The sequence below is a fragment of the Syngnathus acus genome, chromosome 3, assembly GCF_901709675.1.
Source record: "Syngnathus acus chromosome 3, fSynAcu1.2, whole genome shotgun sequence".
Classification (NCBI taxonomy): Eukaryota; Metazoa; Chordata; class Actinopteri; order Syngnathiformes; family Syngnathidae; genus Syngnathus; species Syngnathus acus.
The window spans coordinates 6,960,873-6,978,980 of record NC_051089.1 but is presented as its reverse complement, the minus strand read 5'-3'; the positions used below and the strand labels follow the sequence as shown (position 1 = coordinate 6,978,980).

At 43.5% G+C, this 18,108-nt stretch overlaps 1 protein-coding gene across 5 annotated transcripts in view; it reads left to right on the top strand.

The window, feature by feature from the left end:
- Positions 1-18,108, top strand: part of kif26ba (kinesin family member 26Ba) — a 49,700-nt gene that overhangs the window by 26,168 nt on the left and 5,424 nt on the right. For 4 of the 5 annotated variants that reach the window (XR_005097596.1, XM_037248260.1, XM_037248261.1 and 1 more), the window contains 21 exons: positions 243-453; positions 6,847-7,062; positions 7,204-7,297; positions 8,806-8,951; positions 9,079-9,195; positions 9,752-9,938; positions 10,077-10,266; positions 11,771-11,942; positions 12,711-13,028; positions 13,097-13,276; positions 13,556-13,688; positions 13,802-14,033; positions 14,200-14,301; positions 14,415-14,536; positions 14,721-14,900; positions 14,972-15,222; positions 15,313-15,955; positions 16,208-17,082; positions 17,219-17,451; positions 17,534-17,683; positions 17,818-18,044. Coding sequence is in view for 4 of the 5 variants with exons in the window: in XM_037248260.1 (XP_037104155.1) it covers positions 243-453; positions 6,847-7,062; positions 7,204-7,297; positions 8,806-8,951; positions 9,079-9,195; positions 9,752-9,938; positions 10,077-10,266; positions 11,771-11,942; positions 12,711-13,028; positions 13,097-13,276; positions 13,556-13,688; positions 13,802-14,033; positions 14,200-14,301; positions 14,415-14,536; positions 14,721-14,900; positions 14,972-15,222; positions 15,313-15,955; positions 16,208-17,082; positions 17,219-17,451; positions 17,534-17,683; positions 17,818-18,044 (4,979 nt within the window). In the remaining variant the exon portion in view is untranslated. The remainder of the gene's footprint in view (positions 1-242; positions 454-6,846; positions 7,063-7,203; positions 7,298-8,805; positions 8,952-9,078; positions 9,196-9,751; positions 9,939-10,076; positions 10,267-11,770; positions 11,943-12,710; positions 13,029-13,096; positions 13,277-13,555; positions 13,689-13,801; positions 14,034-14,199; positions 14,302-14,414; positions 14,537-14,720; positions 14,901-14,971; positions 15,223-15,312; positions 15,956-16,207; positions 17,083-17,218; positions 17,452-17,533; positions 17,684-17,817; positions 18,045-18,108) is intronic. The other variant, XM_037248259.1, reaches the window with a different exon arrangement.

Here is an 18,108-nt window from a genome sequence, read left to right as displayed (position 1 = left end):
CACAGGGAATAGAGCAACAAGAAAGCAAATGAGCCACTCCCCATCCAGATGTTGCTACTTATGTCAACAACGGTGTGGGTGTGCACGTGCGTGTATATTTTCCAGTCTGCAATTAACATTCCTGTTCAACTTTAAGAATGCAATTGTAGATCCTTGTTGGCAAGCAGATCTTCATAAATAAAAACACCAATTTGTGTTTGAATCAAGCAATATCAAACTTTCATCTGTTGTTTCCTTGTCAGAGCTGCACAGAAACTGAATCTAACATCCAAGAAGAAGAAGTTGAAGGCTGCACCAACAGTGCCGCTGCCCGTGACATCGGCGTCACCATCATGCGACAGCCAATTATTCCCCACCAATTTCAGCTCCGCCCTTCTGGTAGCCCCGCCCCCAGCTCCTCCCTGCCTTCTCCGTGCAGCCAATAAGATTAAAGACACTCCTGGTCCCGGAAAGGTAAGATATGTATTTATTTAATGATAATTCTCATTCACTTCAATTCTCATATTTCTAATTTAGGAAAACATTTTAAAAGTTGATTTTCTTCATGTCCCTGGATTTTTTTTTTTACAAACCAGTTTGATGTCTAAAGGCATATGGAGATATTTTCAGAAAACTGGCCAGGTTAAAGTGTCATTATTTTTTTTCCCATTTTTAACATAACTTTTATTAAGTCTTGCATGGATTTATTTTATTAAAGGTAAACTTGACATATACTAGTACTGCTAGTAGTACTGCAAGTATGAATTGGTTGCATGTCAGTATCAGAATGTTTCACAACCCTGACCTTAAGCTGGATGCTTTTCTTCGGTGTCACCTCTGCCGTATCATACCAAAATATGCCTAATGGTTACCATGGTAACATAGCTCAAGCTGACAAAAGACATCTGTCATCCTAGCCTGCGCTTGATGAAATGTGTGCGTGTACGTCCTGTGGATGTGGTTGAGGAGGCGTTCATGCTGCTGAAGTGTGTGCAATATCGATTGTCCGTGTAATGAGTTTTTAGTGCTCTAGACCCCCGCCCTCCCCCCTCCACGAACAGTCAATGGGCTCACTGACTGTTCACCCACAAGGTTGGATTTGTATTGGCATGACAAAATGACTGCATTTGATAAAACTAAACAGACATGAAACAGACCCTGTCTATTGTGATACGGAGATATATAAAGGTTGTCGTCTCTTTCCAGAGGCCACATGTGTGCATCCTAAAACTAAAATGGAAACAAACAAGCCTTACTTACTTGCCCTGCAAGGTTTTCTCGAAGCATCACAGTGCTATCCTGTGGTCAGAGTCTTCAACAGTATTTCTCTACTTTATAGCCCAGCATTAAAAGTTTTAATAATGAACGTAAATCCTATACCTGGGCTTTATTTTCTTCCTCATATATGGGGACAGGGGTCACCAACTTTGTTCCTCCGGGGCACCTATCCAGTGTGTTTTGGACGTGTCCCTCCCACAACATGCCTGATTGAAATGATTGCTAAGGAGCTGATCACTTGAATCAGGTGTGTTGGGATCCATCCAAAACATTGTGGATAGTTGGTGACCCCTGAGGTGCACCTGCCAAATTGAATTCGATATAATACATCACTGTATTCACCAATGCTCAGTTTTAATTGACATGGTCGGAAAGCATAATAGTGTACATAAATTGTGCCTGTTATTTAATTTTAGTTCTGTCACGCTGCTGTCTGTAAGTAAAATTAGGCACTAAACCAACATTTTTAAAGAATTCCTTTTTTGTGTGCAATCAATTAAGGCTCGTTTTCTAGCCTCCATCCCAAGTTTATCTCCATATGAAAGTGACAGATGTCTCCTCAGTTATTAGGAACACACACACACACACACACACACACACACACACACACACACACACACACACACACACACACACACACACACACACACACACACACACACACACACACACACACACACCGTCTGCCTTATAGCATCTTAATTTAACCAAACTGGCTCAGCCTGTTGTTTCGTTTTCATGATCAGAAAAATCCATTCAAGCATCCATCTATTTTCTATACTACTGTTGCGAATATGCTTCAGCCTAGAAATAATCAATTATTATAAAACACAATTTGTAGACTGAATTGACTGTTGTGCTCATTCCATCCTGGGTTTGATTTAAAAAAATATATACTAAAACTAAATTACTCCCTTATTTAGAGCTTGGCATTATTCTCAAATTTCCTGGATCAGCAGTGTGCTCGAGACCTTACTGCTGTGATGTGGAATAGAAATTGTAGTGATTCTCAGCGAGAACCATAACCTGCTATTTCCCAACATAACAAGCTTGTGTTATACAAAATCAATCACATCTCGCCGAGAGCTAATCAAATACACATTCGCATGCTCCAACGTGGGGACCAAAATGACCGGGGTGACATTTCTCCAGGAAAAATGTCACCGGCAGTGGGGGCCGGCTTCCCTTGCTGCAATGGCATTTGCACACATTGCTCAACCCCAACACTGCACCTTGCATTTCAAAGGTTTACATTGTACATTGAAAAATGTACAATGAGCAAAAAAATCCCCCAGTGGAAGGCTGCAAGATTCATCTTGTGCTACACGCTTAGTTTGCTGGCCCCAATGTTAATATGTCAGAAACCAGATTGAGACGTCACACTTAAAGCCGAGGGAAATCAGCAGCCTGCGCTGGGCACGTGTGTTACAAGGAGCTGAAACCTGCTACCGTCCAAAGATGTCAAATTAATCCAAAGCCCTTGGAGGACGTTCCTGAGTGGCGTGTGTATCTCATCTTCCCTTGTGGTATTGTTACGCTCCATTCATGCTGTCCTATAGGTTGTAGGTGCCCCCTCACATCACCGTAATTAAATCAAACAGACGGGGGGGCACACAAGTATCAGTCAACGAAATTCCATTTTACAATTTGACAACAGAGCAAAGTGACTTGTCATGTTATGCAAAAATTGATCCACTGCTTTTTCTCCATTTTTTTTCATGAGCAATTAGAAGTCAAAGCCTGACACTTAATTTGATAGTAAATCCTTATTAAGTGCCTTGGACAGAATGTTACACCAGCCTATTGAGTTTGAGTATTCATATCACCTGCTTATTTGATATTTATAATAATAATAAAAAATAATAAGAACAAGCTAGTCTGGTGAAATACAAATGTAAAAGTCAGTGATACGAGAAGGGGAATTAAAAGGGAGGGAACAAAAATCTAAAGGGTTAAACTTCTTCATTCTTACCCTCAAGCTTGCTCCTGGTCATCCTTTCATCCAGGCTCATCTCCATTTCTCAGTGTTTTCAATGACTAGAGGACAGAGGCAGATTTTTTTTTTATCCCATCTCATCTATGCACTCCACATTTTGCATGCACATGCGGCTTGAGACTTGACCTTGGGGGGGAGATGATACTATGACAGCTAATCAATTTTTAATAGCTGTGGTGATCCCTCTCAGGCAGCAAATTGTGCGCGTGTGTGTGTGTGCGTTTGTTGTGTGTGTGCTCTCATGCCTTTAAATGAATAAGTGAGTCTGTTAGGAGACTGCTGTATTCCACCTTGTGGATGAAATATTAATACACTCAGTGCTGGCAGAGGTGGAGCATGTTATTGACACATGTACACACAGATGTTGCGATGCTTGGGTTATTTGCTTTTTTGGGCAGGCTTTTTCATTAAAAAAAACCCAGGGGGGGTTTCAGGATCGTTTTTACTCGTACCCCTTAAATGCAGGTCAGGCAACTAACCTGCACATCTACGGAGATTCTTACTTCATTCAGAGACAATAAGTATGTCAGGATACCTTCACTACTGAGCATTCCCAGTTCCTGGCCGAGAAGAACACGGTTGCGCTGGATCCAACTCGCAACTCGGCCGACCTTATGATTATTTTCCTTTTACCCAAGGTCATGGTATTCGTAGATATGATGAGTGATGTCATGCGGAGGATGTCGGAAGAATCCATCCAAGAATGTATGAAGGCGTAGCAGATCCATCTGGAAAAGTGCGTTAGACTGTAAATTACTACAAACCCTCGTAAATCTTTCAAAAATACTATTTGTCAGGATTGGCCAATTTTGCAAAGCATGCCTTTCAAATGTCGTAGAAAGAGAAGCTAACTCTAGACTACGCCTATTCATCGTGTGCAACAGGAGAGGAAGGAGGTAAAACCATCGAACAGATATCTGGGAGAGCCATTAGTTCCGAGTGCTGTGAAAGAGAAATGACACAATCGTGAAGGATAGAGAGAACGTCCATTTTGAGCGAGGGATGAAGGGATGTGTGGAGTGTTGTCTCACCAGCACTCTTTTTTTCAATATCCACAACAAAGAGTCCATTAGCTTTGTGCTCTCTCATCAACAAAGTGTGTCTGCATGAAATTGGCTATGGTGCTTGGCTTCACATACTGTATTGATCCATACCAGGCTGGAAGTAGGCCAAGGATCCTTTGAGAATACTGCAGCCATCAGAACACACATGCAAACACAACTTAGCCTGACTCTGGTTTAAACGCACAGGACCATTTGATGCTTTTGTCACCAATTAGGTTGATCGTTATGGGATACAAGGGGGATACTATAGATTCGTACTCGTCAGTGCGAGGCTTTATTTGGCATTTAATGTCTTTGGAAAGACTCAGAAGATGGATGAATCTGCTGGCCTATACACACTTGCTGGATTTGTGTTTCTGTGAAGCTATTTCTCACCAACTGTTTTGACAAAAGATCAAGTGGCAGAAGTTGCTCCAAACGCACACACAGAAACCGATCTGGCAGACGTTGTGACATCTCTACCAAACTCAAAGGCGGAGTTTGTCGTGTTGAAACTGCTTGGAATATTTGAATGCAGCTTTAGACTAAAACCACCACACACATCATTAACGTACACCAGAACAATTCTCAAACTTGACTCAGACTGTGGCTCAAACATATTTCGCTATATAGGCAGCCATGCTTCTCTCAAGAGTTATCCTCGATCGCCGTCATGGTAACACAAAGTTGTACCATCATTGGCACACAGCAGAGTGAGCAGTTGCTCATTTGCATATCACAGAACCACCCTCCTAAAAACAGGGCTATTTAAAGAGATTGATAATTCTTTATTGTTGAGATATTTTGTCAAAAGCGTATAAAGACATTTGGGAACCGTTTTAATTTGTGGAAAATTCCACAATATGTCTCCTTTAATTAAACAAAAATGCCCGGTGGGATACAGTACCGAGCAAGTGTTTCTCATTACTCGAGTCAAGGCAGCATTTTTTCTGCAGCGGTGGTTTCGGATTTCATTGGATTATGCAGGTGTACCTAATTTTGTGGCTGCTGAGTGGAGCCTTCTCGAACACATCCATGTTCGCCCCTCTCTTCACTGCTATTTATCTCACAATTTGAAAGGACCTGATACATCGTGGCCTCGTGGAGTGTATACACCATTTATTTACTCATTCACTCTCAGACAAGAGAAGAGAAAATGCTCTCAAGAGGAGGGAAGATTTTATGAGTTACGCCTTGTAAAGCATGCAATAGTAAAATCCTTCCCCCAGGCTCTCACTGATGTGATGGGCTCTTTTATTGGGGTCACGAGAGGGCATGTGGAATTCAAGTGTGTGCTGGAGTGTGTGTGTTTGTGTGACGTGCAAAGTGTTGACCTGGCACAGAGCCACTGCTTAGTTCACTTGGGTCACCAAGGTTGCATATTTATTCTTTCACAGGTGAGCGTGAAGCAACATTTTAAAATTGATAATTATTTTCATGTGGGAGGGACTCAAACATACACAGCCATACACACATAGGCACGTGCACACACAGTTTATTGAACCAACTCTCTTAAATGGCCCATGGTCATTTAATGATGCAACCAAAGGAAAGCCTGTTAATATGTTATTAGATGTGAGTGAGAGAGCGAGAGATGAATGTGCACATAAACAGCAACACACTGCGCTAAGACCTCTTTGGATTTTATATGCCCCTTTCTACAACATGGGCTACATAATATATTTTTATATTAGTTACCAGGCACCAGAGAGGCTTTTATGCTTTTACACTTCATAACCCAGTTGTCATTTAAGATGGGGTTGCTCACTGAAGCGTGACCTTGTTCAGCTCCCTTATTGTTTTTGTCCCTCGGTCGTGAAATTATGTGTTAAAAATGAATAAAATGTTTTTTATTCATAGGAGGTAGCCATAGGCGTAATGGTTGATTATAATTGATCGTAATTGTGTGGAAATGATTGTTGATTATTGATTCTCAATGCTGTTGATTCAAATATTCATAATAATATGTAATATAGGAATTTATCTTGTGATATTTATGAATTAAGGGTTATGTTCAGCAACAGGTGGGATTTTTTTTCTGAAACATTACAACTTAATGGTAAAATTCATAATGTACGAACTTTAGGTCGAACTTAAAAACCAAAAATGAAAATAGAACAAAAACCTGATGTGCTAGGGAAAAAAAAGTAGTAAATAAATTGCAATCTGAAGTGATGCAGCGTGTTGCGGTCTCTGCTATCAAAGCGAACAATGGGAGCTGTCAAGCGCTTAAATTGAGGCTGCTAACAGTTTGAGATGGCAGTGGGAGGAATGGAAATGCGGCTAAAAGAGGATTTTGACATTAGGCAAATAGAAGCGAAGGGGTGTGGAGGGAGAGAGAAGCGTGGCAAAGAATTAGGGGATATATTGAATTCAGAGTGGCTCATAGTAACAGCCAATTTGTGTGTAGCCTCACATTTTGTCTTCATAATCTCCTTAGTCCATAAAACATTTAAATATGTAATATTTGCATTGTATATCTAAGTGGCAAGAGCATGTATCCACAGCATAGTTTTTCATGATTAATACCTAATGATGTTTCTTCTTCAGGTGAAAGTGATGGTGCGTGTGTGTCCAGCGTCTCAGTCGGATGTGGCCGAGTCCAGTTCTTTTCTCAAAGTGGACCTGAGGAAGAAACAGATCATCATCATGGACCCGTCAACCAATCAGACGGCAAGCACCGCTTCCCAGAAAAGAGCAGCGGCCAGCCAGGTCCCTCCCAAGATCTTTACCTTTGACGCCGCCTTCCCCCCTGATGCGTCACAGGTAATTGGGCTCGCCGAGTAATCTCCATTTTTCTATGTCGCAACATAAGTGTTTAATGCTAACCCAACATCAGGTTTTGACAGTCTCTTGACCTCAGCTCTAATTGGTTCTTCATGATTGTCCTGTCTTACCTGTTGCTAGGCGGAAGTGTGCGCGGGAACGGTTGCCGAGGTGATTCAGTCAGTAGTGAATGGAGCAGATGGATGTGTCTTCTGTTTTGGACACTCCAAGCTGGGTAAGACATACACATGCACGCACGCACACACACACGTGCTTGACAAAATGTGCCTTGGCTGGCTCTCATCGATCAGAACAAAAAAAGAAAGAAGGGGATTAGTATGTCATTCTGGACCTGCATTGTCTCTAGCTACCTAATCCTCCTGAAGGCAATCCTAAAAGGGTCGGGACCTCTCACTATAAACTACAACATGTCACAACCAACATGCGATCAAAGCCTAGAAACTCCTAGGACACTTGAAGTCCCCTCTAAAAGATTTCATGTACCACAATCACGACCAAGATAAAATAGTTAGTAGTAGGCCTTAACAGTTCTAAAATACAAATTGGAAATGTGTTGCACTTAAAATGTCATTACAATTGTAATTAGGCAGTGATTCTTTCCTGTACCACTACAAAGATTACCATGAGAATTACTCCACTCGAACAGAAGCCCCGCCGTGTTAAGACAATATGTGCAAGGCACGCAGAGACGAACTTGTGCTTGTCACTGCTCAATTGTACTTGATAAATGATAAGTGAGTCATTTTATATCACGGACAAATCCATCAAACAGCAGTAGGCTTTGCTGTTTCAATCAATATTCCTGTTCTACGAGGTGATATCGCACCATGCCGACCTCCCTCATTGGAGCGGCCGTAACAACAGACGAGTGCTGATGTAGTCCCCCTACGGCCATCCATAGTAATGAGGCTGCATTACAAGGGCATTAACTTTTTCACTAATTAAAATAGGGAAAGTAACACACTGAGCATTTATGGCGGGCTCTGTGGCTGTTGGCTGTAGACACACGCCGGCTCACACAGTCTGCTTTCATAAAGTCAAGTTTTCGACGAACATGGAGAAATGACTAAAAGTCCAAGTGTGACTAAATTTATTGGAGGACCTTCAGGAATGCAATTGATTCCCTTTTGCAAAAATTATGGTCAAGTCCCAAATTGTAGGATGTTGAAGACATTTCTATCAACATGTCCATCAAAAGTGAGCATTATCTTTGTCAAGAAAAAAACCTTCTAATACCCTTGAATGGCTTCTCATTTGATTATGAACCTTTGATATGTTGAAGTTTTGAGGTGGACTAGTTATTTTCAACAAGAGGAAAAAATAAAGTAACACTACAAAATTGGCAGACATTTCATGACTAAATAAAAAATCTGAATAAACCTACTCATACAAAATCATTGTTATACTCTTCTTTATGTGACAAATACATTCATGTTGTGACAGTGAGTCACAACTCTCAGGGAAACAGGAGGAAAGAGAGAACATAGTAAATTTACAGTGCCGCTGACAAGGACTTGATCCTCTAATGTGTCGCAGAACAAATCAGACACATTTCACATGACAGCCTGTTCATGCCCTTATAAGTCTTCAGGAGGGTGTCACACTTTTTTTTTTTGCATTCTGATCTCCTGACAGCCACAGCAGGTCTGTGTGTGTGCAAGAGGGGAAAAACACACTTCATACGCATTGAATTTCACACACTGTCTGTTGTGTCTGATCCAGGCAAATCTTATACGATGATTGGCCGCCATGACTCCCTGCAGACGCTAGGTATTATCCCTTGTGCCATCTCTTGGCTCTTTAAACTCATCAATGAGAGGAGGGAGAAAACAGGGGCGCGCTTCTCTGTCCGCGTGTCCGCAGTTGAGGTTAGTCTTTGAGTTTTTCTAAATACTCCAAACACACTGACTACTTTTTAAATGTAATCAGATGTAATGCATGCTCATCAATAATTAGATGCGTTACTGTTTCTTTGTACGGGTGTGCTTGTGAAAGGTTTGGGGCAAAGAGGAGAACCTGAAGGATTTACTCTCTGAGGTAGCTACGGGCAGTTTACAGGATGGACAGTCTCCTGGAGTCTATCTGTGCGAGGACCCCATCTGTGGCATGCAGGTACAAACATGCAACATATAAAACACATTGTATTAACTTGTGAGTGTACAATACGTGCATAGGTATGTGTTTGTGTATGTGCATTGTGCGTGTGGGGGAATCAGCCAATCACAGGGCAGATATAGAAGAAGCTAAAGAAGCCAGAGATTGCAAATCTGCTGAAGCACGGACAGATCAAGATCATTTAATCATACAATTTTATTTATTGTGATTATCCTGTTAATTATTTGTGGGAAACAGAGTACAAATAAAATTGTGTGTGTGTGCCCAATGCTATATGGGATTAGGGGGTGTGATACAAGAACATCTGTGTAATCCCCCACTAATCTGACATAATCTCATCAGTAATGATACCCTTCAGTAAATCAAGCACGCACGCGCACGCGCACACACACACATACACATATACACACACCATGCACATGAGAAAGGTGTTAATTGAATATGGCCATCGTATAAACACATGCTGGGTGGTGTGCATCAATACATTAGCCTCCCTTCTTGTCTGGCTGTGCCTTCTTAAATTATCAATCTTGTTTTCTCTCACTCACCGCAGCTCCAGAACCAGTCCGAATTGCGTGCTCCGACACCGGAGAAGGCGGCCTGGTTCCTGGACGCGGCCATTGCGGCCCGCCACAGCAGCCAACGTCCCGACACCACTGAAGAAGACCACAGGAATTCACACATGTTGTTTACGTTGCATATTTACCAGTACCGAATGGAGAAGACAGGCAAAGGAGGAAGTGAGTTCTTATGTTTCCACCAATCAAATACGAAAATATTTTCAAACTTTTTGGACCTTGGGCATTTGCTTTCAAATGTTATTTGAACTTTCCCCTGCACGTCTCCGAAATTCTTCTTCCATTATTCCACCTTGCAAGTGTCTGGAGGTCGCAGTCGCCTCCATCTGCTGGACCTGGGCAGCTGCGACGTCGGTGTCCTCGGAGGCGGGACGGCCGGGAAAGGCAAGGAGAGCTCTTCGCCCAGCTCGGCGCCTCTGTGCCTTTCCCTGTCAGCCCTCGGCAACGTGATCCTGGCCCTGGTCAACGGGAGCAAACACATCCCGTACAAGTAAGCTTCGATGGGAAAATAAACTCATTTGGGTCAGGCTCAAGATCACCTCTGAACATAAGACAAGCCGAGTAGAAAATGGATGTTACTTACCAAGTCAAGCAATAAAATACTGTATCAAGTCCATAGCCTTTATGTTGGCCATGAACAATTTTTGCAAGTAAAAAAAAAAGAATCTCTCTATATATATTTTTAATGTACTGCAATAACTGTGAAGGCCTGAAACGTTGAGGTATTTCAGTACAAGGTTAACAGTCGAATAAACGAGAGAGCTAGAGAGACATAAAGAAAGAAAAGTGGCATTTGATATTCCAAGGTTTTAGTCAGTGTCAGAAACAACACCTGCTGTTGCATATTCATCACTGCGGTTTTGGGATGAAAGCTACAAGGAGTGAGAAAGATAAACAGTTGAAGAGAGGCAAACAAAAGGCAGAGGACAAACGGGAAAAAGAGCAACAACCCCAAAAATTTCAGTATGCATTAGCGGTTGTACACTATGCAAATCTCCCTCGTTCTACCTTCCCCTGAATTCTGTCCTTGTTCTACCTTCCTTCCTGCCTTCTTTTTGAGGCTTTGTGCGCCATGCTGGGTTAATTAAATCACCAACACTACATGGTAAAACAAGCTCATTGAAGATGGATTCTTACTTTGGGTGGCTCAAGATAATGTGGGATCGGGAAGGGATTTATACGCCACAAACCTCATGAGAGCATGTGTCACTTCAAGGCTATAGTGTGGGATTACGTGATGGCAATTCATTTTGAATGTGTTTGCTGAGGCTTTGGCCGTGTTTGACAGGAAGCCACATGCATTCGAGAGCTGGATTGAATGTACTCCAGTACAAGTATCAAGAAGAGACTGAAATCAATCATTCAATGTCTCCTGTACTCATGTATTTACAAATTTAGTTATATATATATATATATATATATATATATATATATATATATATATATATATATATATCACACTCTGAGAAGGAGAGAGATGGATTGATTTAACCCTGGAGCAGTAAGCAGTAGGGGTTAAGGAGAAGAGGTCAAGACGAATGTGTTTGAATGCAAATGTGTTTTCAAGAGATATGCCCGCAGGATGCATGTTTTTTTAAGAGGGATAACGGCAGGAGATGAATGGTCATGGCACACAAGTTGTAAACACGCCAAAAAAAGCATGAATGGCTTCAGTAGCATACTTCTTAAACACACCGTGTATTTTCAGTCTCCAAGTTTAATCTCCTAAGAGAAAGATAAACTTCCAATATTAGACTGCTTAATATCCGCAGTGCTTCTCTTAAAACCTTTGTGCTTGCTTGCACTAATCCATATATAGAACAGAATATTAGCATTAAATTTGCCTTTCTAATCTGTTCTGCCTCTCAACTCTTATGTATTAGCACAATCTACTATTTTAAAATATTTGTGACTGATGCTATTATTAACCCTTGTTATGACATCGTCAACGTATCCAACCCATACCGTGTGCTGTCTTCTGTGTCTGTCTCAAGGGACAGCAAGCTGACCATGTTGCTGAGGGAGTCGCTAGGCAACATAAATTGCCGCACCACCATGATCGCTCACATCTCGGCCTCGCCGGCGGATTTTTCGGAAAGCCTTTCCACCATCCAGATCGCGTCCCGCGTCCTACGCATGAAGAAGAAAAAAACTAAGGTCACCGTGGTGAGTGAATAAAACATTTGCTTCATTCATTTCATTTGCAGTGCACCACCACACAGAGCACACAGTGCCCTTTCTTTGCTATTCAGAAAAATGTTTATAGAAATTTTGGGGGTTTGTTTATGTAGACAGCAATGCGCTCTGGCGTGAGAACTGGAACATTTTCATCTTTTGGAATTTAGCGGACTGGTAAACTGAGGGCATTTTCTATAACATGCACCTGACAATTTGGTGACAGAATGAAGACTCGATTTTGATCAGCTAAAAACAGGTCTAAGTTGTGGCGCCGTAGTCTAACACAATATTGGTGGATTTCATAGAGAAAGAGGCAAATATATTTTGGGGTCCGTTGATATGTGATGGATGACATCGTATTTCATTTATCTGTGTCGGTGCAGTTGGACAAAAAAACAAATAAACACATTTTTAAATGTATTTGAGTTTTTAGATAGATGGATGAAATATCAGTGCTCATCTCCCAATAAAAGTTAATCAATAAAATAACAGAAAATGCAAAATCCAACTTTAGTCCAAAAATAAACACAAAATTCAATCGCTGTCATCAGAACAAAGAACAAACGTTTTCTGTTCCTAAATTGGGATGATAACATGAGCGATAACACTGTTTAGACATTTATTTCACATTCTTGGGTGACAAGTCTCAGAAATAGAATTGTTCCTTCTTTCTCTGTCACTCTCCTGAGAAGCAAAAATGTAATCTTGTACAAAAATAGTATTTACTGTGTGCCTGTCATCATCATCTTTCCTCAGCAATACACCTCCAGCTCGTCTGGAGGAGAGAGCTCCTGCGAAGAAGGTCGCATGCGTCGGCCCACTCATTTGAGGCCTTTCCATCACCGCGGTGACCCCAACTCAACCGTGCCGCTGCTGCGCCTCTCCAGTGACCAGGACGAGCAATACTCAAGTAGCGAGCAGTCATGTGACACCGTCATCTATGTTGGTCCCAACGGGGCCGCGGTATCAGATCGAGAGCTGACAGACAACGAGGGTCCGCCGGAAATTGTGCCAATAATTCCCGCTCTGCTACGAGCAAAATCAGAAACGCTACAAAGTCAGGCGGTCCAGAAGGTAAATGACATTTAGGTGCTGATCCAACATGAATGATCAGATGACTGATTCCTGAAGATCTGCTTCAGCAGGTGCAGCCTGAACCCGAAAGCCAGGATCAACCAGGCGGTACAGCTCAGGCCCAGTGCGCTCAACCGATACTCGGACAGCCATTGGCCACCGTGCCTGAGGAGGGGGCTGAGTGTCTAAAATGTAACACCTTTGCTGAGCTGCAGGAGAGACTGGACTGCATTGATGGCAGTGAGGAGGTGAGGAGTACTGTCATAAGCCACCCTGCAAATTTGGAGTTAGTGTAGGAACATTTTGAGTAGCGCACCTTCACTGCAACATTATATTTTTCTGTAACCCATGCTGGGCAGCACCTCTACTTCAGTCTACTTGCCCAAATCTATACCGCACCATACAGTGGGGGCCCAGAAAACTTTGAGTGAAGTGCAGCAGCTTGGGGAAAAATCGAGAAAAGGATAACAGGACTAAGAGTATTATCAATCTAACGTTAAATGTTGTTTGACATTCATTCTGCTCAGGTGGCAAAGTTTCCCTTTGAGGAGGTTTCGGTCTGCAAGCAAGAATCCAAAGAGCCGTGTTTCCCCTCTACAGACTCAATCGCTCCTGCTAAGAATGCATCTGCCGCGCCATTAAACACAGAGGCCAAAACAGGTGAATTATTTGCATTCAAATAAATAGGGCCATTGAAGCCTTTTTTTCTCCTCTGTTTCCTCATCTTATTGATAATTATCCAATACCAAAAGTAACTAATGAATTTCCTGCAGGCGGTGCAGTCCAGCTCTCCTCCTCCTCAACAGAAACGTCCAGAAGGAAAACAAATGATGAGCAGCTGCAAGATATAAAGGAGGTGGTGGAGGAGGCAGAGCTAGCTCAGACCATGATCCACAGTCTGACACAGAGTTCCGGGTCCACCCTCGTGTCTGGGAGTAGGAATGTTGCAGGAAGCAACGTCTCGAACCCTCTGCACAGGGCCAAGACCACACACCAACATGATAGGTGAGACAACATTGAATCACCACTACTCAAACTCCAATCACAACCAACCAATGTTAACCAAACTATAGTTTGATTGATTATCCTTTTATAATTGATCTCATTGAGGTGTACTCAATTAACTCACCTAAGGTATTTTGTTATTAAAAAAACAATCTCATCTGGACAGTCGTGACAGTGTGACCATGGGAGTTAACACTGAGGGGAAAGCAAGGCCACTCGGTTCACCGCGCCTTGGGATTGCCAGTCTGACGAAAACTTCAGAGTACAGGTGAGGTTCAATTTAAAAAAAGAAGCAAAATACAGTCAATAACATTGAGAATGTATTCATTTTTCGGACGGACATATAAATGAAAACGTGGTAATACTTCTGGGTGTCCCCAGGCCTCCGTCCTCCCCGTCTCAGCGGTGTAAAGTGTACACTCAGAAGGGAGTGATACCAGCAACATCTCCACTGTCCTCACACACTCAGGATGAACAAGCAACAGAAGCTTTGACCTCAGACAGTATGTCTTTCCACACATCTTCCGATTATGTGTTTATTACGAGCCGATTTAGTAGAAAATCTACATATTAAAAAGTCCAAATACTCATAGTTTTTCTTATCAGTATAGAAAATTACCTCAGGACTGGTTGCCGGTCAATGGTAGGGCTGTACTAAATAAATTCAATGTGTTTTCTACAATACAGACAGTCTGGCCGCAGACAGCGGTCGTTCCTCCACCGAGTGTCCACTGTCCAGAACATCTCCTGTTGGTATGAGTCCACAAGTCAAAGATCCGACTCCATCCCTGTCTACCAGCTTGGGCTCTGCAGAAACCCTCTGTGATGATGACGTCCCTCCGATACCCTTGGATACACACAGGGATGGTGAGTGAAATACTTTTTGGCTTTTACAACTAAAGGGAAGATCTGAAATAAAACACACATGACCACTGCAGGACTAGCTGGACATCACTTGCTGTGTGAGGAGCTATCAATAGATGAGGAGGCACTCGATGACACAGCTCTCATGATGACGCAGCGTCTAACCTGTCGTCCACCGAGCATTATCAGCTTCAATAGTGACTGCTGCTCTGTGGACGTCCAGGCCAGTGGAGTGCTCACAAGCCCTGTAGAGGATGGAGCTGCAGAGAGCTTTCGTGTGATTGCAACAAGCTCTGAGGTTACAGAGGTTGTCGCCATGGCAGAGGTTGGTGTGTTTGACACGTTTAATATTTGGGTTTGAAATACACCTTGTGAAAAGCTAATGAAATGGTGGTCATACTAAATTCTTCTACAGGTGGCAATGGCCAAGCTCCGCATGGACGGGGATACAATTGTCTCAGTGATGACCCCTATCTCCTCCTGGATGAGTGATCTAAGTGCGTGCAGTGAGGGTGATCACTCACTTCACAGCTTCAGCCAGTCTCAAAGTCATCAAGGGGAAGCCTTGGCTGAAGCCAACCAAATTTCCTTGGGATTGGATGGGTCAGGAGATAACGGAAGCCGTGGACGTTTTAGAAGAGGGAGTCTAGAAGGAGCGCTGTCAGAAAACAGAGGGGAGAAGGGAATGCCTACCAAGGACAGATTGAGAAAAATGCCTCCATCTATGGCTAAAACGACCATCCAGTCTTTGACAACACTTGGGAACCTCTCTACCTTCAAGAACCCAACCAGTACTCACCCTTGTGTAGCTATCAAACAGATGGCTGTGCATCAACCAATAATCTGCTCCTCACCAACAAAATTTAACACAGAGCAGTTAGCTTCCATTTCCAGTGAAATGAGCTTTGAGGACCCCTGGCTGATGCGTGGTATGGAGGATGGGAGGCCCAATGAAGAAGTCAGGCCAGTGAAGAGGGAGGCGGAGCATCCAAAGAGCCAATCAGGGCAGAAGATTGAAGCAGCTGGAAATGGAAACATTGAGAAATTCTGCAGGACTGGTGAGAAAATACACATCTTTTGCCTCGACTACTCACAAAATGAGTTTTGCTTTGTTTAGATTTTATGGGCCAGTCGATTAGTCACCAGACAAGAAATAGCCTGTTAGCTTTCAAAAAGAAATCAAGAACTTAATTAATATTGCAGTTCAATATTGGGAGAAGTCTTTTTGATTATTAATAATATTAATGAAGCAGATTATGCGTGGAATGTTGATTACAAAGTGAATAACTGACTTTCAATTCTTTTGTCAGCCGTTGAAGATCATGGTGGCTCTAGTTCAGGCGCAGAGGTGATATCATCTCCAGACTCCTTCAAGAGAGTGGTGGATGGCTGTGAGATGGTCACTAGTCTTGCTCAAGGAGAATGCTTGGTTGATAACTACAAACCAGAAATCCATCGAACTGCCAGTCTCCCTCGTGCCTGGCATCGGCTGAACCGCCAAGACGGTTTAGATAACACAACAGAGTACAGGAATCTTGGTACCACCTCTTCAACTCCCTGCAGTCCACGTGCCACACTCGACCGCCGGGGTTCGACTGGAAAACAAGGATTTTTCTCCCACAAGAAGGGAGGGATGCCACCTTTGCCACCTGTACGCAAGTCCAGCCTTGACCTACGCAACAGGGCAGCCAGTCCACTCCACCAGCCCATCCATGAGGTCTCCATACCGGGCAGTTCTACAGATGATCCATGTGGCACCAGGCAGCGTGGCTCCAGTATCGACAGTAGTAGACTCTTTAGCGCAAAGCTGGAGCAACTTGCGAGCAGAACTAACTCTCTTGGTCGAGCCAACAGTGGATCGCACCATTATGACTGCTTGTCCCTGGAAAGGGCCGAAAGCCTCCGAGGGGGAGGGTCAAAGGGAGATGGTACCATACCTCGTACCGGTCGCAGCCTCACTCGTGCCGGAAACGGCGCTGGAGGTAGTCCCGGTACATGTAGTGCTCCGCAGTCGCCTGCCAAATCAAGTGGTCAGTCAAAGATTTCGGCTGTCAGTAAGCTACTAATGACCAGCAGTCCCAAAGCCCGAAGTCTGTCTGCCTCCAGCACCAAGACTCTCAGCTTTTCTACCAAGTCTCTGAGCCAAGCCTCAAATAGAAGCTCTAGCCTTCCCCCAAATGGAAAGGTATGACTTTATCTGAAACCTTGACTTACAATTGTGATTTACTGATTGGGACAAACAGTCAAAAAGGACCTAGCAAAGGCCAAAACGTATGTCCAGACGCTCACGTTCAGACTAAGCTCTGCATCTCCTTCCACAGCCACAAAGCAGCATTCAAGTTCCTGTGCAGCAGCAGGGACCCTCTCCTGCATCGTGGTCTACGCAGTCTCTGAGCCGCAGTCGAGGAGGAAGTTTGGCTGCCAAGCTTCCCCTGCGGGCTGTCAACGGCCGTATCTCAGAGCTTCTCCAAGGAAGTGGCGGTTCACGTTCCAGGAATCATGCCCAGGGAGGAGGTGCTGATCCAGCAGAGGAAAAAGTCACTGGAGGGGCAAGGTTGGCCAGTTTTAACCTATCAAAGATTTTCTCTTGAGTAGCAATAGAAAGATCGAACTGACAATGTTTTGTGACATGGCAGTGGCGGGGCACTGGTAGCGGGCGGTATTGCTGGAGGAGGCACAGTGGAGGAAAGAGCACCAGCAGTCCAAAGCCTTCCATCTCCCTACAGCAAGATCACTGCTCCGAGAAAACCGCATCGATGCAGCAGTGGCCATGCCAGCGACAACAGGTATCTGTGCAGTCATACTGAACTTCGTGTTAAAGACCTTTCACCTTGAGTTCAGAGTGCATTGGCGGGGTCAACTTTTTCTTTTTATATATATGCTATTTTCTAAAAACGGGTCTTATTTTGGCATCTAACAGCAGCGTACTGAGTGGCGAACTGCCCCCGGCCATGGGGAAGACGGCCTTGTTCTACCACAGCGGAGGCAGCAGCGGCTACGAGAGCATGCTAAGAGACAGCAGCGAGAACACAGGAAGTACTTCCTCGGCTCAAGACTCGCTCAGTGAGCACAGCTCAGCCACCACCTCTTCCAGACGCAGCTCCAAGAGCAACAAGAAAAGCAGGAGCAATACTGGATACTTAGGAGGTGAGGTCTTTGACTGCTTGTTAGCAGAATTGTGAAAAAAAAAAAAAAAGAATATGAAATTTGG